The sequence below is a fragment of the Stegodyphus dumicola genome, chromosome 1 (assembly GCF_044657685.1).
Source record: "Stegodyphus dumicola isolate Sdum_Otavi_A_Nest chromosome 1, ASM4465768v1".
Lineage (NCBI taxonomy): Eukaryota > Metazoa > Arthropoda > Arachnida > Araneae > Eresidae > Stegodyphus > Stegodyphus dumicola.
The window spans coordinates 10,188,669-10,213,715 of record NC_140768.1 but is presented as its reverse complement, the minus strand read 5'-3'; the positions used below and the strand labels follow the sequence as shown (position 1 = coordinate 10,213,715).

Genomic DNA, 25,047 nt, shown 5'->3' with positions numbered 1-25,047 from the left:
GGATCGGGAAACAGGGTTTTGCTCTAGTAATACTGTTGCTTGGTATAACCAGCCAGTTTCACTAGTCTCTGCTATGTGACGATGTTTGAAGCAGGCCAGTTTTCTGGAAAGTTCTTAACAACATTATAATAGTATTTTTAATTGTGTCTCCAGGGAACTCCAGTGCTGCCAGTGAGAAAAGAAGAAAAAATAAACCATTCATAACTGTCACCAGTTTTATACAGTGCTGGTTAGGCAGTAGACACATATGCTGTAACCAAAGTTACTGTCATTGGTCTTAAAAATTTTATCATTTGCATACAAAATTTGAAGATAATTTGCTTATTTTTAAAGGTGTTTTTATTATTATTTTTCAAAAGACTCTATACACACACACATATATATATATGGTCAACACTCTAACTGGAAGTACATATGTCAGAATTGAAGCAAAAGCCAAACATTTCAATAAAATAACATAATAAAATTAATAAAGCAAATTGTTGAAAATTCTTTGGTCTTTTTCAGTGATTACCCAGCTCCTCCCTATCAAGTTCCTTCAAGTCCTATCAAGTTTTTAAAGCTCAGTACATGTCAAGTCCTATCAGTTTTTACATGACAAGAGATGTTACTTTTCAAGAATAATTTCTACTTTTTGTTGGAAATTGAAATGACTGCTTACTTTACTCAGGCAAGGAAAAAAAATTATTCGAGATCATAAGGTCACATTTCTGTGGTAATGCAAAATAAATTAAATTTTGCTTCAGTCTAGTGAAGGAGCTGAGACTTAGAATACTACACTGTAACTAATAACAGCAAAAGTATGAAAGCAAACTAAAATGTTTATTATGATTTAATTTCAAGTTCTCAGTTAAAGAGAATAACAGATTAACTTCTACAGTTTGTACTTTTACTAATGCAATAGTAATTTACCATTTATAGATTAAGATAATAAAGCCTAAGGATCTGGCTTCCTAGATAAAATGCCTTTTTATACAACTGCAAGTACTAGATTTACTCATTAATTGTCAGCACATTTTAGGAAGAATACAAAACCCCCATGTTCCAGGCCAAGATTACTAAAGCTGTTTATTTAAATTTGTATTTTCAGCTTATTATTTAAATTTATTTCATTTGCATTTTTTAGTCAAGTATACAAAATAATAAAAGTGCGGGAAAGATTCAGCATGAGGAATAATATATTAATTAAATTAATGCAACAAAATATTTGTGTCGCATTGGATAATGCAAATACTGTATATGTCCATATATAATAAAGTATGTGTCCTTTCTTGTGCTAAATTCTGTAATTAATAAATATTATCATGTAGGAAATCTCAAGAAGCACAGAAAGAACTAAAATTATTGCTTGACATGTACAAAGGTGCTCCTAAGGAACAGAGAGACAAAGCACAGGTAATTAATATTATACATTTTTATTTTATTTTATTTTATTTATTTTATATTTTATTTTTATTTTACTTTATTTATATTATTTTTTTCCTCCCCCCCCCCTTGTTGCCTGATAAGTACAGAGGTGCTCCTAAGGAACATCTATGTGTCTGGGAATAGTACATTTCAGAAATAGGAATTTTACCTAGTTGTAACATTCCTGCTCTGTATCAGTAATGGTGTCTAATATAACTCTTGCAAAGGTTGCAGTAATAACTGTTGGTTCTAGTCCATAAGCAATGAAGTCTATGTATTTTTCCATTGATTAGTTTTTTTTTTTTTTTTTTTTTTTTTTTTTTTTTTAAATGTGTTATTTATCTCTTACTTCTTAACTCTTCAAAAAAATGTCACTTTTTTCAGTTAGTAATAAAATCTTGAATGTTACAAATAAAGTTAAAAAATGTGAGAGCTTGTTATTGCCATTCAGCAAAGCAGAAGTTTTCAAAATTTATCTTTGATCTTATAAAAGTGTATTGCTCATGAATGTAAGAAAGTGAATAATCAATCAAAATGTTATTTTATCTGTATTTCTAAACAGCATTTTGCACCAAGGGTAATTTCATATTGTAAGTATGGTAAATAAAATACAGTCAAAAGTCGTTAATCCACACTCGTCGGGACTTCGGCGATTCCGGATTATCGATTTTTCCAGATTATAGATCATCAGTTTAAATCTGGTAGGATGGCATGCAGAAATTACAAAATTAAAAATATGAAACTGTAATTTATGAAATAAAAAACAATTATGATCTAAAGGGTATCAAAATTTACAAAAAGAAAAAGCTTAATATTTATTTGTTTACTTTATTAAACATTTCTTTCAATGTAAGTTGTTTAAGTTGCTTCGTTTCATGTGATAATACTTTCTCTTTAATTCTATTGAACAGACATAATTTCTTGTTTAGTTAAAAAGTTCCGCTGTTCAAGTTCTCTAATTGCTGTGTCGAGAATACCGACTAATTTGTCAATCGAAACATTTTCGTTTTCAATAACCTCTGTCACTTTCTTCACTATCAGAAGCAAATTATAATGACGAGGAACTTGTTTTAAATCATATCAAAGACAGAGTACATTGAGATGAAATACTACATTTAGTAAGGAATTATAAGCCAAATAAAATAAAAACATCTGCCCTGAAGATAAGGATTGTGCTGACAGATCAACTTCCAATTCATTGCTCGCCACTGCGTCCCCCCGCCGAGCAGCGTGAAATTGATAAACAGATTTTGGATTTCGAAACGTACTTTCGCTTTAGATCCTTTACATATGAGCAAATATATATCGGAAATTCTATTTGATATAATCGAAAGTTCAAGCTTACTTTTATAAAATTGCTCTAACAAGCTACAAAAAAATAATAAGCCGAATCCAATTCGAACAACGCAATCTGCAACATTAATTGAATTAGATAATTTTAGCTTAGTTTATACTGTCCGTTATACATTAAAGCGCATACATAAAAGTTTTATGCACACTCTCATATTTGCAGCCTTAAAGGTCTTACGCGCACACGTAAGTGCCTGCACAGAAAGACGCATGCACAGAAAGTTTGTAGCTTTGAGGTCCGGATTATGGGTGTCTGAATTAACGACTTTTGACTGTATAATTCTAATATTTTATATATCGGTTACAAAATTTCCCACTGTTGTCAGTTAAATGATGATGGGTATTTTCGTACTATCATCCTAGTGCTTCTGCAAAGTCTCCAATTGCTGATGACTGTTTTTTCACCAGCCTAGCACATCAAAAACCCTAACCATTTTTTAAAAAAAGGCAGTGTGCTGAAAATTATCTAGAACAACAACAAATTAACAAAATTAAAAGCACAGCAGACATCCATGATAAAAGATTTAACTTTCTAACTTCTTGGTCCATGTGCACAGCAATCTGTTCTAACTCAGTTTAAAAAAGAAAAAGAAAACCTGAAAGGTTTCAGATTTTAAATTACGTCCAAAGGGGTTTTTTTTTAACATTTTGTGTGTTACCTTTATTTATTAAATATCATGTTCTTCACACTTAAACCATGAAATTCAGTTCAAGAGCAGTATCGCAAAATAATTTTAAATTGAGCATATCTTTAGAATTTCCATTATGTGCTGAAGATAAAAATATTTTTTCTGCACAGCATTGCTATTGCTCGCTTTGAAATCCTTGAGTTTGTTATTCAAAAATTCGTTAAAGTTTTACAAAATATGAAATAGATAATGAAACAAATTTCAAATTCGGGCTTTCAGATGCCCATATTCGCAGTAGGATTACGTCATTCAAAATTGGATGACTCTAGGTACCATTGTTTATGACAGTGCGAGAATACATATATACATACATTTATGCAGATTCTTCATTATTTAATTTCTTCAAATATAATACAGGGTGACAGTATTTGGTGGCAGCAGTTTGAAGAGTGAAATGGACATTCAGAGTGGTTCGATACAAAAACAATAGCCCCTCAGGGACAAAGCCCCTTTGGACTTAAAAAAAAAAAAAACAGAATTGCAAAATTCTTGGCATTGTAGAACAAATTGGCACTGCTCTCCATGAACACATTGACCTGTTTTAACTTTAAAAAAAAAAAAATCTGAGCATTGGGCAGCAACTTGACCATTTTTCTCCATGTACACATCAACCTGTTTTAACTAATCAAAGAATAGCTTTTATTTAAAAATGCCTTTTTTTTTTTTAAACATTTGTTTCCATATTAGACGTACATACTTCTCCCAGATAATTACATCAATCACTAATTTTATTCGAAAACATATCAAGACAATAAGAAACTATTAAGAATAACAAAATTTAGCCCATATAAATTCTTTAGAATAGCAATAAATAAAGCAAACTGATGTCTTAAACAATATTCAGCTATTCTCAAACCAGTTTCCTACTCACATTTCAACATTTTGCTGGCAATTTTTTAACTATGCATTTTCATACAAGTCAATCGTTTGATTCGTGGGAATCCAAATGATGCCCATTACATACTGGCATAATGTGCATGCAACCATCAGTTGGCTGCAAGATAAAATATATGTTCATTATATTCTGCGTTGCCTACTTTGGCAACATAGCATTTTGCCCAGCAATTTTTCTACTGTTGGGTAGAAAACATGAAAGTAACTAAATGATGCTGCTATTTTTTAGTAGCATTACAGATTGTATTTTTTTAAAATGGGAAAGAGAAATATATTATTTTTTGTATTTTCAATTTTAAAAAATTTTAGCGGTCTTCTTTAAGGTGTAAGAGTTTAAAGTAGAGTTTCAGGCTGCAAATTAAAAATTTTTAAATGAGTAATAATATATATTTCTGATATGTAAATCAAAACTTTCTTTTCTATTCTAAACCACTGTAATATTGCACTCATATCTGGGACATTTGTTATATTTCTTACTTAGCCTCCTCTCCCTTTTTTAAAACTTTATACTGTTATTTTTTCAGAGAATTTCTGCTACGTATATTAAAGATTCATTATACTCAAAGAATGATTAAATGAAAAAGCTGTGGAGCTATTAGGATTTTTTCGAAACAGGAGGGATGAAAAATGAGCAACACCTTCGGCAGGACTCGAACCACGGGCCTCTCGAATGCGCATTACAATGATATGTCTTGATATGTCTTCGAATGCACTGCACTACATGCTAAAAAGGCAGGAGAAATACCTTATATACTCCCCCTTTTAAAGGGCGTTTTAGGGGACCCAATCACCAAATCCTGTCGGTGAAGAATCATCATACACCACCTTTTAGTTCTGGTGCCACTGAGGTATTTCTCCAGCTTGTAGAGATATTAGGTATTTTTTTTGATGCAGGAGAGAAAAAATGAGCAACACCTTCTGTGGTACTCGAACTATGGGCCTCTCGAATACGGGTCGAGCATGCTGACCACTACACTACGAAGGCATGCTAAGAAGGCAGGAGAAATACCTTATAACGCAGTCTCAGCTTCCAAAATATTTTTTTATGAAATCTTCCAATTTTAATAGTGAAAGTAAGGGGAGAATGCACTTATATGTATTTAGAAATGATATATTCAAAAATAAAATGTAAATTTAGGCAAAAATAACAATATTTGATTTGTATAAATTAAATATATAAAAATGCTTTTTTGCCCAGTTTTACAGTTTCCTGTGTAACTGGTAGATTTTTATCCAAGTTTCATATGGTCCTTAAAAGCACAAAAGGTTCTTAGGTTTTTGGGAATGATTTTTGGTCCTTAAAAGTCCTTAATTTTACTCATATGATATTTCTGGATTTTTTTTACGAATGCCATTTTGAGAGTGAATTAACATTTTGGAGGAGTATTTTTTGATGATGCATTGACAATTATGCATTTTATGGGTTAGTATTTGAATTCTTTCCTGCTTCTGAAACATAAGTATTTCAAAATTATTTCTTTTTTCCAAATGAAGAGCTTATAAAATATTATATCAAAAACAACTTTTTCCGTTTCGAGATTAGAATTCTTTGTTATGCAGCACTAAATTTGGTGGCATATCAGCGTTTTGGCGATTTCCAAATCAGTTTGTGTGCAGAATTTTTTATTTGAATATTTTTGAAATTTTGATGATTTTTTTAAAAACATTTTATTTATCTTGAATTGATAAATATCATAAAAATAATGATAATATATTAAAATTATATTTAAGAAATAACATTAAAATAAAACATTTTTATTTTCTCCTGCCAGAATTTAAAGTGATATTACTTTCCTTTTAGACTTTTGGTGACTTAGGAATATTTTGATTCTAAAAGATAAGAAATGCCATAAAGCACAGTTTCTGAAATATTTTTTAGAATAAGAAAATTGCTACTGTATTTATTTCAAAATTAATTTTGTTTGTCTTTTTTAATATGTTTTTCACAATAAGAGACTTTCTTTTTCCCCTATGTAATTGCTTCAGAATATTTAAATGTGTATCCATTTTTTCATTTTAAATGTGTATCCATTTTTTCATTTTAAATGTGTATCCATTTATTTATTATCATTTAAATGTGTATCCGTTAAAAATTCACATTACACTTCTCCTTTTTGATTTTTTTTCCCCTCCTTCTTTAGTCTTCTGGCTTTTTGTTTTCACAGAGTTGGGTGGGATAATTTTTATTTCAGATTGTAGACCTTATCATAGGTTTAATGGCAAAATTTATAAATTGTTAGTTTGAAAGCAAGATTTATAGATGTACATTTTCCAGAAAAAAAGTGGTGAAATGAAAAGCATCTTAAATTTCTTATCTTTTGGAGAAATTTAAAAAAAAAATATATATATATATTTGAATTTTCTCTTTTCGATCCTAGATGTCTTTCTCTTAACATGTTTATCTTCCCTTTATTTTATTATCTTTCCACAAGACACAAGCATTGAAGCAGTCAAAGAAAGCAAAGAAATCTAAAACTGATTATTTATTAAACGATTCATTATGTCTCAGTGCATCATACATACTTCAGCACCTGCTTAAATTTTGTTGCTCAGTGCTTCATTAAATTCTAAATATTCTGCCATACTGGCTCTGGCGCTGGCCTGGATCTTTTATTATTTTATATTTACTCTCATATCGTTAAAGAAATAAAATTAACAGTTTCTTCTATGCATTCTAAGTACAAGCAGTACTTTAAAATAACAGAAATATTTAATTAAATCTGAAAATTCTAAAATGAAAAAGAAATTCATTGAAAAAGGAACCGATTATAAAAGAGAGAGAAAATTATTCTTCAAAGGTACATTGTTGAAATATTCACAAATTAGGAGATGAAGCAGAGGAACATTTATTTGTTTATTGAAACATATAAAGACACATAAACATTTTGTTGTTTGTTTTTTCTATAAAACATAAATGTTTTCTAGATTTTAATGTATAGTTACTCTGATATCATTTTTGAATCAGTATCGTAGAAATTTAAGAAGAAAAAAACTAGCCATGTAAATCTGTAATGACTAAGGGTATCTAAGTACATGATTTAATTGTTCGTAACTACTTGCTCACCCTTAAATGTTATCTCTACATACTAAGTTATCTGCTTTTCTTAAACTTATAGTGGATGCAAGATATAGCACAAAAATATAAGAATTAACGTAAAACTTTATATCTTGCAGCTAACAAGACTTAAAATAATACAAAACAACCTATCATCTCTGGTGCTTCAGTGGCTTATTGGAACTTTATATCCAATATTATGTATTAACTGGGTTACAACTTAAGCAAATCTACACAGAATTACAATGCTAACTGTGTCGGGCAAAGTGCACTTAACTTTCAACATTTACCAACCATACCAGCAACAGGTGTTCATGTCTGTTCTGGTCGGTGGCTCTCTGTCTCCAAGCAAGCAGCTGCAGTGGCAGCACCGATACTTCTGTTATGAGTCACTCTGACAGGGTTCGTACAGTCCTTAAGAGTCCTTAAAAGTCCTTAAGTTTTTTGGAATTGATTTTTGGTCCTTAAAAGTCCTTAATTTTGGACAAAATCGGCAGAAGGTCCTTAATTTTAATCATGTGAAATTTCTGTCTGTTTTTACGACTGCCATTTTGAGTGTGAATTAGCAGTTTGGAGGTATATTTTTGGCGATTCACTGATAAATATGGTTATTTGAATGGGTTATGATTTGTTCCTATTTCTAATATAAATGGTGGGATACTCGAGTTTCTGAGCAAGAAGTGAAACAAGTAATTAAAATTATTTCACTTTTTCTAATGAAGCGCTCTTAAACAATTTTTCGCTTTTGGGGATGTGAATTCTTTTATTGAACGGATCTAAGTTGACTTATCAACATTTTGGCGATTTTTTTAAGATCAGTTTCTATAGAAAATTTTAAATTCCAAGAGCTGGGAATTTTTCGACGATTTTATTAAACATTCTAACATTGATAAATTTCATTAAAATAATGTTATTATATTGAAATTATATTTAAAAAGTAACATATTAATTTTAAAATATCTTTTCAATTTTTCATGATAAGAGTTTTCTCTCATGTAATTGTCTCAGAGTATTCCAAATTCTCAGAATATGCATCAGTTTTCTCTATAAAATTAATTAATTAATTTCACACTTTTTCATCTGTTTTTTTTTTTTTTTTTTTTTTTTTCCCTCTCAAAGATATTTCTGGCTGTTTACTGTTACAAAACTGGTAAGGGTAATTTTTCTTCGGGACATTAGACATGCCAACAGAAGGATGCAACTTGGAAAGTTTAGAAGGATTTTATTGCAAGATTTATAGACCCACGATTCCATAAGATTTTAGAAATATGTGACAAACTGAAAAATGTCGCTATGGTATTAACACGTAATGGATGTATTTTACAGAAAGTTTGCAATTAATTTCTTAATTTTGGATAACATCTGGAAGAGTAATGAAAACATAATATTTGAATGTTTTACTTCTGATAGTAGAATCTTCTTTTAAGATGCTTATCTTCCCTTTATTTTCTGTACTTTTCACTAGACACAAGTATGGAAAATATTAAAAATGTTTCTAATCTTATCATGTGGACAGGTATTATAGAAAGGAATTTTTTTTATTGATAAAGAAATTGAAAACTGGCAATTTAAAGGATTCATTTAATATGTCTTAATGCATCATACACTGGTCTGACGCTAAGCATTTTCCCACCTAGTGGAGTCACGTGGAATATTAAACCTCTCTGTGTAGATCCTAAATTTTGCTGACTAGTGCCTTTCTAAATTCTGCTTCCAGTGCCTGCTCTAAATTCTAAAAGTTTTGCCATTTCTACTTTTTGTTGCTGGGTGTGTCACTAAATTCTAAAAATTCTGCCACACCAGCTCTGTAACCGGCTCTTACCATATAGTATATTTCATATCTCTTGTGAATAGCTAACTAATATTACTAAAGAAATAAAATTAGCAGCTTTTTCTCTACATTTAAATGCATTTAGTTTTTTTAGAATAACAGAAATATTTAATTAAATCCAAAAATTCTAAAATGAAAAGAAAATGTAGACAAAAGAAACTGAATATAAAAAATTATTCTTCAAAGATATGTACAGTTATTATTATGTAAATTACCCGGTTGTTTACAATTTCAGCTTTTACTATAATTTCCCATTTGTATTTTTTCCCCAGAATGGGAATCACCTAGGCCTTTTTTAAACTGAGGTGTTTGGAGTGTAAGACGAGTGTGTTTCTGACCTCCACTTGCTCCTTGCTTTAGTTCCTGCCGGCTCTGATAATTTGTAATTATTCATCTTTGCATTACTGCTGCCGACATTTGAATTTGTTATGATAGTAGAGTTACTGAGCCAGCTTAAAATTAAATTAAATTGTATAGTCTTTGACCACTAGTCCACATTTTTTTGTTTGAATTTGATTGTTCTTGTTTAATTACATCACCCCAAACTTTAATTGATTTGGTTAGCATAAAAACATACCTTTTAAGTTCTTTTTAAATAAGAGGCTTATTTAAACCTTTGTCTTTGTAGTTACTTTGAGATATAGCGATAATTTGCTTTTCGTTTGTCGGGAGTTTTTGGACTATTTAACTTTTACCAGATCAAGTAAACCATCATAGGTACATTGTGAAGAGGTTGACAGTTTGGAGATAAAGCTTGCAGAAACTAATGAGAACATTGGTTTGCATATTGAGAGAAATTTCTAATTCTTAGTAAAGATGCTTAAAGAGAAGAAAATTTATATAAATTAGCCAAAATGTCTGGCCAGGCTTCAAATTAAAAAGAAGCATAAATATTTTGTTGAGTGTTGTTGCTATAAAACATAAATGTTTTGTAGATTTTAATGTATAATTATCCTAATATCGTTGAAGAATAAATGACATAAATTTCATGTATTTTAAAGTGTGAAATTTTATTAGATTGTTATTACTGTTAAAAGTCCCTATTAAGGGACTTTTAACAGTATTGTTAAAAAATAGGTAAAATTTAATAGTGGTCCTGTAAATTCATAATGACTAAGGTTATCTAACTATCTAATTTAATTTATAACTAACTGCTTACCATTAAAAATTATCTGTGCATTTTAAAGGGAGTTATTGCCTTTCATTATTTCTTAGCATGGTACAAGGTAAAACACAAAAATCTAAAAATTCATGTAAAACTTATTCTTTGTATCTAGTGAGACCTAAAATAATGCAAAGCAGCTTAGTGTCACCTCTTGTGCTTTAGTGGCTTATTGGAACCTTAAAGTATATTAACTGTATTACATCTCCTGGAATTCTACACGGAGCTACGATACCTTAAAGTATATTAACTGGATCTTAATCCCTGGAACTCTACACGGAGTTACAGCACTAACTGCAACAGACAGAGCCCAACTAACTTTAAAAACTAGCTAACCGTGCCCACATCAGGCCTTTCAGTTTTGTTCTGGTCTGCAGGTCTCTCTTTAGGCAAGGAGCAGCGGTGACAACAGCCAGTCTTTTGTTATAAATCATTCTTATTATGATTTTACTTCTCATTTTAACCTATGACGCTTCACATAAAATCTAACTAGCTATTTACTAAACCTCTAGATTGAGCAAGACATAAAAAATCCAACATGAAACTATAACTATTAGTAAAACATAAATAAAATGTTACTTATCTTCTTTCAAATATGCTGAACTATTATAAGTGTAAAATATTTAATGCCGTTTGATAAATTTCATAAAGTATATTTTATACTCAAACTTACTAATAATTATGTTAAGTAAGTTATGTTTAATAATAATGCATTCTACTTAGGGATCTATTTTTTATTTTTTGGATGTATTACAAAAGTAAAGTTCAGGCATAGATAATATTTTTAACTGAATTTATTAATTTGCTATTTGCTCATAGGTCCTTAATTTTTTCATTAATGGTCCTTAAAAGTCCTTAAAAGTACTTAATTTCCATGTGTAGAAATGTGTACGAACCCTGTCTGATTATTATTTTAACTTTGCAATTTAACTTAATGCCACTTGACATAAAATCTGTATATATGTCTCTGGACTGGTGGAGTATGTGATGAAATGAGGCATAAAAGAAAGAATCATCATAAAGCTAATTGATAGTAAGATATAAATTATATATTATAACTGTTAGTAAGATTAACCATTAAGCTTCTTTAAAATATGTGGGACTATTAATAAGTGTAAAATATAAATGTTTCAAGAAATTTTATAATTAAATGCTAATTACTTGAAAAGTGTTTGTGAAATTAATTTTATTTTTGAATTTGTTTTATAACTAACTTAAATATTGCATTCTGTTTAATAATAATGCATCCTACTTAAAGATTTATTTTAGACTTACAAATTACAAAAGTGAAGTATGGATGTACATAATTGTTTTAGTTTATTCAGTTCCTATTTGCTTGATAAGTTTTTAAATTTTGTCGTTAAAAAAGTACTTAAGGTACCATAAAATTTCTATGTGCAAAAGTGTGTACAAACCCTGTTTATCTAAAATCTCTGCCCTTTTAAGGTTGTTTTTCCTCATATTTTATATTGGTTATAAAAGTATCTAATGGTATTCTTATATAATTCTTCTTTTCTGACATAATGAAGAAATTTCAAATATCTCCCTTCCTCCCTAGTTAATGGCTGCAGAGAAAAAAGCACGAGCTGAAGTGGAAGAATTACGTAATCAGATCAAAAGGAATCAAGACAATGAAAGAAAAGAACGACGGAAGTTGGCCGATGAGGAAGCTTTGAAAAAAATTAAAATTTTAGAAGACCAGTTACAATCTTTACAGAAAAATTTAGCTTCCCAAAAACAGGTACATAATTTTAAATCTCTGGTGTTTTAAGGTTGTTTTTCTGTTCAGCTTTATATTGTATATTAAAATGTTTTACAGTATCCTCATGTAATTTCTTTTTCCCCCCTTAGAAATGCATAGTAAAGATATTGGATAGGATATCCTTTTTTATTTATCTTCCATTCTGACTTTTTTTTCATACTTTCGGCAGGCTAATAAGCCATTTACAAAATTTTAGAGTGAATTTTGTGAATTATAGTTAATGCTTTTAAGAAAGATGCTTCTTAGATGCTCTGCTTGAAGACATTTTCCTTGAAGCTATATTTGCATATTTTTCTATAGGCTGTATCTGCATTTTTAACTTCTAACAAACAAACTTTTTTTTTTTTTTTTTTTTTTTTTGCCTGAAGTTAGCATTTAACATCATTTCTTATCCACTACTTTTCATGGATAATCCAATGTATTAGATCTATATTTAGAAAGAACTCGTGTCTTTATTTCTGAGACATAATTGTTTCTTTGTAAAACATAGTAAACTTCTGAGCTACAATGAATCCTTTCAGATGTGATTTTGGTACTCTGTAGATATCAGTGTCTGAAAGAGCAGTATTCATATTTGATGCCCATCAGAGGACATCTCAGCTATGTTTAAATGGGTGCTTTAAATGTTTAAAAGGTTGTGTATTTTTATTGTTCTAATACTAAATTAAGAGGGAACAAGATGCATCTTCTGCCCAAAGTGTGGAAATTCGTTCACCAGGCCTTGCTAATGTTTAAGTTTTAAAAACGTATGTTCACTTTGGTCTGGTTGCCTTGTCTATGAGCAGAAAATAGATTTAATTCTCATCTTTTTTGTAATTGTTTCAAGAAATTTAGTATACTTGGATATACCTCCTCTTCAGGTTCTTGATTCCTACAATCCATTTTGAAAAGAAAAAGTCCTTTATTCTGGTTGTTTGTACAGATGTCACACAAAAAAATTGTCCAAATGAATTTGGGAATGGTTGAAATGGATTTTACCACCAAAACTTTTCTTGATTACAGTACTACTTTTACTTCATACAAGGAAGTAAAAATGAAGATTAAGGTATGGGAATTATGAAAGCTGTGGGGAAAACTGGAGTGGAATTAATGTCATTAACTAGATAGATAGATTTGTATTAAATGTTGAAGGTTTCAAGAGAATCCAGTTCACTGGCTGAAGATTTTTTTTAGGTAGTTTATTGGAACCAAAATCAAATTGGATAATTTTATTGAATAATATTAGGCAATTTCCAATCAATATAGATAGCTCCAAGAATGAATAAATTTAGTTAATTGTATTGAAACTAAACATTGCACGTAAGGTTCCAACTTTGATTATTTTTATTGACTATAAGACTTCTAATCTTACTTAACTGATTTAAATGGAGGATGTGTGAAATGGGATTGCCTCAGTTGCTTTCAAAATTGGGCTGGTAGAGTTATTATATAAAATCTGTTCCAGATTTTCAAGAATGAATCTGATTCCATGTATAATTAGGTTCCTTCGAACCTAATTGTATATTTTTAAAATTGGTCTATTTCTTCTCTGTGTGGATTGATATATTAGTCTAAAATGATTATTTGAATATTAATGCATATTTAATAATAATCTGAAGCCACCTTAAAGTAATCGGCGGGGGTTTCTTACACTGTCTTTTCGAGAGGTTTTAAAAAATGCAGCTTTTATTAGTTTTCAGTACCAGTGTTTATTTCTAGAAATGCTGAGTGAGTTTAGAGGGGATTATCTTTGCATTATATCTCCTAAGAGAGATTTCATTGTACTTCAGTAATTAATGCTACATATTATTTTTTTTTATATGAAGTCAATAAAAGTAGAAGTAAAAGGGTTTGTTGAATTAACATTTCTGCCATGTGTGTTTGAAAAGACAATATTGTCAATAGGTACTTACCCATTAGCTTTACTATCCCATAATATTTTTCTTCTAAACTATAAATCCTGATTTAATGCTGCTGCTGCTTTAAGAAATGGTTGGCTAAATGTTGTTTTCAAAATAATAACTGTACAATATTGCTTTTTCACGTTTAATATCGTCATTTTAAATGGACAAATAAAAACTTTAATAAGCATTAATAATTTAAAAATACAATTAATAAAATACGTAAGCATTGAATTTATCTAATTAGTACATTTTGAGTTAGAAAGTCTATAAATATTTTTAAATATATGAAGTATATGCATTTTTTAAATATATATTTAATGAGACCTCTTATGGCAACCACCTTTAGTATAAATTTCCATTACTTTTCTAAAATGACTTTTTCCACGGTGGTTATCTTAGAGAGGATTTTCTGTACCTGGATAACTATGAAATTTGCTAAAATTAAATTTAATGTATGCAATACTTAATTAAAATTTTTAAAAAATAATAATAAAACTAAAATATGTAGAAAATATGATTAAAATGAATACAGTTTTTTAGGTTGTATTTACTCAAATATAAACTGGGAGTAATTCTTTGTTACTTAGCAAGAGTCATGTAAACAACAGTTATCAGATAAACTGTTTTGCATGTATCTGAGGTGATTTTACTTGTAGGTGACTGTCAAATGGTGTGTATTCACAAAATGAACTGTTTCATTATTTTATGAAAATAAGTTGGACCACATTTTGTCTCAAAAAAGTATTTCGTGAACTGTCTTCTGTCCAGTGAGTCTGGGTTCTACTATATTAGTTAATAATAAGCAAACTAAGGAGCTATAGTGTGAATTTTCAATTCTAAATGTGATGTTCATACTGTAAAGTTTATTATGTTTAAAAAGAGGTCTTCAATATCAACTATCTTTATTAGAAGGTGGTGGGAGGAGTTTCTATGTTCTTATCTGTCACGATAATGATCTTGAAGTTGATGGATAACTGAAGCTCCATTTGATTCATAAGTGAAGAATTTGGTGTAACAAATGAAGAAATTGATGAAAATTTGAGTACTGAAATTTTTATTAGTGTGATTTATTATTTTCAGTTTGGTAGAAATGTTATTTTTAAAGCTTTTGGTATACTATTAGAATGTTTGCACTAATATTAAAGAGAGGAGGAAAATGTGGCTTAAATAATTTTATTTTTAAAGGAAGAAGAAGCCTTGCTAAATGAAATGGATATAACTGGTCAAGCCTTTGAAGATATGCAAGAGCAAAATTTGCGTCTCATCCAGCAATTGCGGGAAAAAGATGATGCAAACTTTAAACTCATGTCTGAGGTAAGTTTTGCTAATTAAGCAGTTTTTTAACACTCCAGAATCATACCTGACAGTATTTAAAAATGTTTGTCATGTTTAAAATGCCATCATTGATTTAAAAACTATTCCCATGTCCTTAAAAAAAAAGAAAATTTTGAGAAGCACAAGTTATCATGTAGTGTAGGATTTTCTGTTCCAGACAATGATACTTTCTTTCTCTGTAGCAGTATGTTTGCATACCAAGATGATATTTTATTGGGAAATATGACTAGATAATTTCCATATCTTACCTATTTGTCTGATTTAGCTTCCTGATATCTTTATTACAGTTTGCTATGTCAACAAATAAGATAAAAACAGCATCAAAGGAGGAGTTGGTAGTAGTTGAAAAAGTTAGTTTACAATACTGTTAGTTAGTTTACAAAACTGTTACAGACAATTTCCAGCACTTAGCCAGTGCACTTGAGAGTACAATGAAATGTCACTATACTTAGCATCCAAGTTGTCCACAAATGCAATAAATATGCTGCGTCTCTGGGCTTTGCCTCCCCTTATTAAATTTACAGTATTTAAAACAGTTTTCATTGTCTGAGCCTTATAATTTTTATTATTTAATTATTATATTTAATATAATTGTTTATGTTTGTTATTTATTATTTAAAGCAGTAAGAAGGGTCTTTTGTTTTTTCAAATATTTACCTAGCATTTTTTTCCGTTAAAGAAGGGAAAGTGCCAACAAAATGAATAAGAGGTCCGCATGTGGGCCGCGGGTTGGACCACAATGGTTTATAAGAATGAGTGATTTAAAAAGAAAAAAAAAAGTTCTTGGTTATTTAAATCTCTACATTACCTTTTTTTAGTAAAGTACATTGATATAAAATAAAATACATTGAATATATTGTATTTAATAATTTACATTTGTGCAAGTTGTAATTAATCAAATTCCTGTTTATGGATGCTCCGGGTTATGTAACTGAAACAGAGCTTTTTTTCTTTTTTAGCTTTTAATAATGATTTATATATTTTAAATATTTTTTGTGAATTTTGAATGGTAAATCCATTCTTGATGTATTAGTCTGTAACAGAAAATTTTCATATTGCAGATTTCTTGTTTAATATTTTTTTTATTGGCAAAATTTCTAAGTGTGCAATATCAAGTTTTCAGTATGAAATATTTTATGTAATTATTTACTTTTTCCTTCAGAGGATAAAATCTAACCAGATCCATAAGCTTCTCAGAGAAGAAAAGAGCATGTTAACCGAGCAAGTAATAACACTAAAAAATCAAGTAGATGCCCAAAATCAGGTTGTAAGAAAACTGGAAGAAAAGGAACGATTGCTTCAGACCAATGTTGCTACTGTTGAAAAGGAGCTTAGGTAATGGTTCTCATATTCCTCGCAGTTGTTGATTAATTACTCATAATTAATATGTTTATTTTCATGTTGTTATGTAGAGATTTTAAAAAGGTGTATTATTTTTAACTCTTTCAAAAAAGGCGTTACTTTCTTCAGTTTAGGAAAAATATTTTATTGTAAATGGGTGTTATTGCCAATAGAGCAATACATAGGTATTTCATTTATCTTTGATAATATAGAATATTCTTAATGCAGCTGAAGTTAATTATCTGAACTTCATTAATGAACTTAATTAATTATCTTAATGAAGTTCAGATAATTAAATTGTCATGTTATCTGAACTTCTTAATGAAATTTACACAGCAAATGATATTTACGACTGAGTATCATAAAACAAGTTAAAATGATTGTCATAAATAAAAACAGCAATCAGCTGTTTTGTTAACTTCATGTGTAGATTGGTTTGCAAGCCTTCTCATTTGTTTCTTTTGTTTTAATTTTGTTCAGACAGTAACATATGTTTTTAATATTTTGTCATATTCTGTTTGTTCAAAAGAGAAATGAAGAAATAAATGCTTGAATGTTTAAAGATGAAATTGAGCTTCTATTTCATTTAACAGTGAAGGTTTAGCTTTTATTATCTGGCAACTACACACATTATTTTATTAACTGTTCTTATTTCACTGTTCAAATATCTGTAGATTATTTAGATGATATTCTGGACAACTTAAAGATTTATCTCTTTTTATGTTTATTGAACTATAATAATCTTCTTGCTTTTTAATTTCTTGAAAATTAATATTAATTTGGATTTTGAGTTTGCATATATTCACTTTCTTTCTACACTGTCTCAAATTGTATAAAATGTTAATTGTTGTTGTTGTTTCAAAAGGTCGGACACTTGCAAAAATTTTGTCAGTGGCTACTGTTTGGGGGGGGAAAGATAGAATTATGTCGAAAAAGGGGAAGCTCCATCTCCCAGTTTTGAAAGAAAACATGCTGGGGGATAGTGTCTCCCACCCATATTCTAGTAACATGATCTTCTCGAGAGAACTTAATCAACAGTATTTTAAATTCCCCCATGCTGCAAAGACACTGTACTATTACAAGCATCCAAGCCTTTTCTTTCATTTGAATTCATGTCCAAGACTATAACAGCCAGTGTCCTTACCATCATAATGGTTTGATAACTTTTCTAGATATTGTGAGCAGTGCGTAGAAGCAAAAAAATTTTAAATGTTTTAAGATTTTTAGAATGATGAAGCTTTAGTTATCCCTCTTAATTTGAGAATGTTTATATTATATTAGACTTCTTTGTGGTGGTTGCCTGTAATCTGATGTTATATGTAAATCCACATCTTAGCAGAATAAATGTATAGTTTAATAATGGCTCAGAAACTGGTAGGGGAAAAATGGAATGAATCTGAAAGTAACATTTATCTGCATGCCGTAGAAAGTGTTGTCAGTATTCAAAACTTAATTTTTAATTTATCTTCCATTGCCATCATGCATAGCCTTGGATATAATCAAATGATCTTTAATTTATCTTTCAAATTTAATGAATCTGCAATTACTTTACAAATTGCCTTGGATATAATCAAAGATGCATAACCTTGGATATAATCAATAGATCTTTACTTTATCTTTCAAATTTAATGAATCTGCATTTACTTTACAAACTGGGCAATTTAAAAGCAACTAAGGCACTTCCTGATCATGTAAATCTTTATTTCCTCAGTTATATATGTAATTGATGCAATTTAAAATGCATTTAATTTGTAATGTGTACAACTGAAAATTTATGGGAAAATATAATCAAGACATCTTTAATTTATCTTTCAAATATAATGGATCTGCATTTACTTTACAAACTAGGCAATTTAAAAGCAACTAAGGCACTTCCTGATCATGTAAATCTTTATTTCCTCAGGTATATATCTAATTGATGCAATTTAAAATGCATTTAATTTGTAATGTGTACAACTGAAAATAATTCGCAGCTTTCTTCTAATAAAGGATGTTTTTCGTGCCATATGCTAATTGACCCAGAAATAATTTTTTATAATTTTTTTGTTGCACATTTAAAAAAAAATTATTTTTTTAATTCCCTTCTTTCTCTTCTTTTTTTTTTTTTTTTTTTTTTTTGTTAATGTGTTAATCTGTGATTTGTAGTTTTCAGATTGCAGACCTTTCCACTTTATGTTTTATTGAAATCCCACTAGTTTATGCAGAGTTTCAGAAAAGTGGCTTTAAATTTTATAGAGAGTGTTTACACATTTTTAGAACAATTTCAATGAAAAAATTTTAAAAAGTGAATGTTTTGGAATAAGCAACCTTTTTAATCATAAAGGGGAAGACAATTGGTCATTACTTGTATGCAGAAAGAAGACTCGAAACAAATACTCAAAAACAGTATGTACTGTTTCTAAAATTAAACCATTGGTAACAAGAGAAAATCCACCGATGCAGAAATCAGTTGCAAAGTCTTTAAATATATTTGTAGCAACTATATATAAAATAATAAACTAATATTTACAACTTAAAAAAGCTAAAAAAAAAACATAATATAAGCCAGCTTCTGCCAAGACATGTGGTTCAATGCAGAACAATTTGTGGAACTTTAAGAAAATTGTTTCGCAGGAGATAAATGGAGTTGCGTTGTGACCCTTGATAAAGCATGGGTTTATCTAAATGACTGCAACAAAGAATGGTCTATTTATGATCAAAACCAAAGAGAAAAAGTATACAAACCTGGTTGCATCAATGGAAAGAAAGTTTCAGTAAGTTGGTTAATGATTGTCGCAGGATTCTCATACAATGGGAAATTAAAAATAAGAAGGTGGTAAACGTTAAAATCAGCTCAGTGTACTATCAAGAGAAAGTTTTATGTCCCATATTAACTGAAGAAATTCTGTTTCTTTATACCACTGATTATCAGAGAATTGAACTTCTTCAAATCATGCTTTGAAAAGTACCTCTATGCTCATTGAGAAAAGTAAAACTGATACAGGCATTACATATAAATCTTTTCAACATAGTCCTGCTAAGTTCCCTGACATTTCACTTTTAATCTCGTTGTACCTTTGGTCTCTTGAAATGAGCTTTTTCTAAGTGTAAATCTGCCACAACTGATAGACTCAAAAAAATAGTGTATAAGGGATGAAAATACCTCTGGTAATTTTACTAAAAGCCCTTGTATAATGGAAATCATGATGCAGACTTATAGTCCAAAAAAACGGCTCTCAGACCAGAAAATTCTAAATATGTGTAAACTCCCTCTCTGTTTTTTGTGTTGGTTTCATATGTGCACTTTCAGTGACAAGATTTCTCAAAATAAAACAGAGAATTATCAAAAAAATTTCAACATTATGGGGGGGAATTGTATATTTAGGGCTTGTCCTGTACGTAACCAGCTTGACAGTAGCGTATTATGCAGGTATTGTGGCTGGGGAACTTGTAGTGGGATGTATGAGCAATGTATCGCAGTCAGTCACTGTTTGCTCTGAGTATTGGAGTGAAAGAATCATGAATGTAGTGAAACTTTATGCAGGTGATGTGCCATGAGAAAAAAAGTAGTGTTCAAACAAGCATCAGCCTCAAGAACAAAATGTAAACTTTGTCTCAGCCATACAACCGCAATCAGTTTCGCTGCAACTTCTTTTATTCCCCAACTGAAAAGAAACACGAGAACAGTTCATGATTGTTAAAGCTATCACAAAAGCACTTTATAATAGAAACTATGCAGTTAAAAGAGTGGCAACAAACCCATACTTAAAGTTTACCTTAATTGTACTGATTATCTTTTGGAAAAAGGCTTTCAATTATTCTTGTATTAACACCCAAGGTCTATAGAGTATTTACTGTGGTCTGTACCAGTCACTTATGCCTAGTGATGAGTCGGTACTACCGAACCGGGTATTTTGTAACGGGTACTTAAAATCGGTACATCCAAGTACCCGTTACTTCTGTACCGAAATCGGTACTTTTCAGTATTCGTTACTTCTGTACTGAAACGGGTACTTTCTGGTATTCGCTACTTCTGTACCGAAACGGGTACTTTTCGGTATTCGTTACTTCTGTACCGAAACGGGTGCTTTTCGGTATTCGCTACTTTGTAACCAAAACATGCGTCTCTTCTCGGTATTTCGGTATTTGTTACTGGAGGATCGATGAGGGTTCAGCTCACTTCGGTTTTGGTACGAGGACAGTAGTATCTGGTTGTATTTGTGAAATGGTGATATGCGCTCCTTGTGTCCATGAATGGTCTGCTCCTCAGACACTTCCGTAGTTGACATGTTTTCTGATATTCAAAATCTTACTCCGTACAGATCAAATCAAACACGTGGTGACATGGCAGAGTTCAGTGCAAAAAATAGTTAGCTGCGTATTTCGGTACTTCAAATCATTACTAGGGCACTTTGGTACTCCAAACCGTTACTAGGGTACTCCGGTACAGCAAACCGTTACTCCTATATTTCGTTACTTCGGTACTCCGTACTTGAAATCGGTTTTCGGTACTTTTCAAAGTAACGGGTATTTTGTACCGGGTACTTGTCTGTACCCTTTACTCTCGTACCGGGTACAAGAAAGTACCGAAGTTGCCCATCACTACTTATGCCAGTTATATGGAATCCGTGAAAGGAAAAAACAATCCATAAATGGTCCTAATTGAAAATGCGTAAATTAAAGATTTTTCTATTCAAAAAAACACATATATACTTCTAGAACTGCCAAATGTGAAATTTACATATTTCAAATGTGACAGTTCCAGTGAGATGTTAATTTTATGAAAATCGTGGAGGAAGCAAACTATTTTATTATTACCCACATTACAATTATTCCTGTACATAAAAATTCTTATCAGCATGGATTATGTAGCTTCGGTCCTCTTTGCACTAATTATTACATTCCTCTTGAAAAAAGTATTGATTATTTTGCCATTTTTGCCCTCATAGCTTTCATTTGGTTTAAAAGAATCCATTATAAGTTAATGGAAACAGCTCCTTTAGCTAGCTAGAAATGGGTACTTGTGACGTAAATAACCAGCCAATGAGAACACAGATTGCAGACTAATGAACATGTCCATTAAGGCACATAGCTCTGATGAGCTACCAAATACAATGTAAAAATATACGAGGGCAATCCCAAAAAAAAGGTCTCCTATGTTTTTAGATATACAAAGAAAGAAAGAAAGAAATTTTCTATAATTGCTACATCACTTTAAAGATTGATGAACGCTTTATTTTTCAACATAATCGCCATTTCGGTCGATGTATTTTTGTAGACGCTGTGGCAGTTTTACAATGCCCATGTCATACCAGCTTGCCGCCATGCCCTTCAGGAAGCGTTGAAACTCATCTTTCATCTCATCATTGGAGCAGAACTGTCGTCCAGACAAATGTCAACCCGTTGCCGTTTGTGGTCTTCTGTCAGCATATGCGGCACCCATCTTGCACACGCCTTCCGATATTGCAACTTTTCCGTTAAAATCCTGTGGATGGTGCTTCTGGAAACCTCAGGAACCAAAATGCAGAGAGCATCCAGAGTGATCCTTCGATCTTTACGCATGAGTTCCTCAACTTTCGTGATTGTCTCGCCGGCAATTGAGGGCCTCCCGCTCCTTTCTTCATCATGAATTTGAGTATGACCGCCTGTAAACTCTCTACACCACTTGTGAATGTTTTTGACATCCATGCACGGCTTAGAACTTGGCGGTAACGTTTATCGGGAACTCCATTTCAAATGGCTGCCAAGCCAAGACTGAGCATCCTAGTGAAGTGCCTGCGTGCTTATGTGGTAGCGGAGAAGGCACCACTCACAACAGTGTTGCCAACAACCGTATTAAAACTTTCTCTACGTCCCCAAAAAATAGGAGACTTTTTTTTTTTTTTTTTTTTTTTTTTTTGAGATTGCCCTCGTATCTTGTGAGTGTGCACATGTCCCTTTTTAATAGCATCTGCAAATTACGACCTCCAATTTCACACCCTAAGCATTGCGCTGAGAGCCTGATTTTTACTCAACTTGTGAAGCTTGGTGTATAGTGATGCATTCCAACCATTAATCTCATTTTTGAAAGAAAAATTAAAGATCATATGACCCCTTTTTACATCTTCTAATTCATTTTAAATATGCCCCCAAAATTATTCTAAATATGTGTAAACTCCCACTGTGTTTTTTGTGTTTCATACGTGTACTTTCAGTTACAAGATTTCTCAAAATAAAACATAGAATTATCAAAACAAATTCAACATTATGGAGGTGGAATTGTATATTTAGGGTTTGTCCTGTATGTAACCATCTTGACTGTAGCATATCATGCAGGCATTGTAGCGTTCGATCAAGCATCAGACTCAAGAACAAAATGTAAATGTTGTATCGGCCATACAACCCCAATCAGTTTCCCTGCAACTTCTTTTGTTCCCCAACTGAAAAGAAACACAAGAACAGGTCATGATTGTTAAAGCTATCATAAAAAGTTGTGATGAGAAACCTATGTGTTATCCTGAAACAGTACTTCTGGAAAGCATACCATACCGTCTAGAAAGCATTGCTGGGAGTGCTTGTGAGTGACTGCACAAAGAGTTATACATTTTCGATAAACTAAATATGCAACTGTCAGTTTGGTTATTTTCAGGAAGAAACCCTGTATGTAAATTTTTATGGAGTTATTGAAGAGCAAACATTCCATTTGGTAAAACATTTATTCTTTAAAGGAGATTGAGGGGAGGAAGGAGCAGGAAGTTAAAATATTTTTCTTCTTTTCCTGAAAAATGAACTTTTAGATTTATTCCTTTTTTCAAACTGGCAATGATACTAAAGAAATTTTTTGCATTTTCAATATAATGAATCAATTTTGCAAGAAAATTTTATTATTTTTATAGTTTAAGACAGCAGTCATCTGAAATGCAAAAACGTAAGTCAATAGAAAGTGCACAGTCTTCTGCTGACTTGAGATTGCATCTAGAAAAATATCTATCACATCTCAAAGAAGTTCAGACGACTGTAGCTGAAAAGACGAGTGCTGTTCAGCAAGAAGCTTTTAAAACGAAACGCCTCCAGGTTTGTATTCATAAATTTTGCTTTATTGCTTTTTGTTTTGTTTTATTCTGAACAATGTTTTAGTAATGAATACTGCGTTCTTTAAGAAGCTATAGAGCAGTGGTCTTCAAACTTTGTCGATTTACAGAACTCTTAGAACTATTTTGGGGGGGGAGAAGAACACTATCCTTACCCTTAAAAAAATATATCTTAAACATATAATTTAAAGTAGATTCAGTATGGTATAGGTATTTTATGTAAAGACAATTAAAGAAAATATTTTCATGTTAAAAAATTGTAACAAAAAATTAATGTGATTTACTCATTAATAGCATTAATTCGTTATCCGTGTGTCACCTACCCTTGCATTATGTTTAATGACTGTGTACATTTGCACTTTTTAACGTAAACTGTCAAAGTCTGTCTCTGTTGATGTTATTTGCAATTGCATTTCATATTCTGCATTTAATTTGTTTCTATACTTGTTTTTTGTTGCCACATGTGTTAAGAAAGAATTTTCACTTAAATACACTATTCCAAATGGCATTAAAATTTTATAGCTGTGTGAAAAATTTCTAAATGTTCTCCATGAATTTGCAACCAAAAATGTAGGAGCTCCTATTGCTTAAATTTCGATTTTAGCATGGAATCTGTTGATGTATTGACAAGTTGTTCCCTTTCCTTCATTTACAAGGTTTCTGATTTATCGTATTACTTGGAATGGATTTTTTTATCCAGTCGTACTTAGTTTTCTCTTCTGTGAAATATTCTTATAGTTTTCTTCATCTGAAAAGTTGCTTCATTAAAAATATTTAACACTGTTGTCTAAATGTATGTCAAATTTTTATTTTGATGCTTCACCATTTTATCATCCCTACCTCTCCTTTCCAAAACTTTCAAAAAGTACATATACATTTATTTAAGTCTAGATTACTATCTAATGTGTTTTTTGTATTAAACAAGAAAAAATATAGAAAAGGGTGATAAGTACTGAAACTGGAGTAAAAACAGTTTTTCATATTCATAAACTAAAACTGAATACTTAATAGCCTTTTCAGAGTCCTAGCTAAGGTTTTCAGCATCCAGGGTCAACTAAAGATTTTGAGCCCCTTCCTGTGTTCCAAGAATGGAAAGCATTTCATTCTATAATTTCTAGCATCAGTTTGGCACCCCTTGGATGCTATGCCTGGGGACAGATGTCCTTGCCCTACCCTATGCCGCTTAGCCTTTTGGCTGATCACATTCCCCTTGACACTATGAAATTCCCCGCGGGTTTAGAACCTCGAACCTCTAATCTGAGGCATCACTTTTTTAGCCTTTCTCCATA

General features: G+C 30.9%; 1 protein-coding gene across 3 annotated transcripts in view; it reads left to right on the top strand.

Moving 5' to 3' along the window:
• Window positions 1–25,047, top strand: part of Bre1 (E3 ubiquitin-protein ligase Bre1) — an 87,871-nt gene that overhangs the window by 52,462 nt on the left and 10,362 nt on the right. For all 3 annotated transcript variants that reach the window (XM_035350443.2, XM_035350442.2, XM_035350444.2), the window contains 5 exons: window positions 1,311–1,395; window positions 11,947–12,129; window positions 15,219–15,347; window positions 16,531–16,703; window positions 23,564–23,741. In XM_035350443.2, the coding sequence (XP_035206334.1) occupies window positions 1,311–1,395; window positions 11,947–12,129; window positions 15,219–15,347; window positions 16,531–16,703; window positions 23,564–23,741 (748 nt within the window). The remainder of the gene's footprint in view (window positions 1–1,310; window positions 1,396–11,946; window positions 12,130–15,218; window positions 15,348–16,530; window positions 16,704–23,563; window positions 23,742–25,047) is intronic.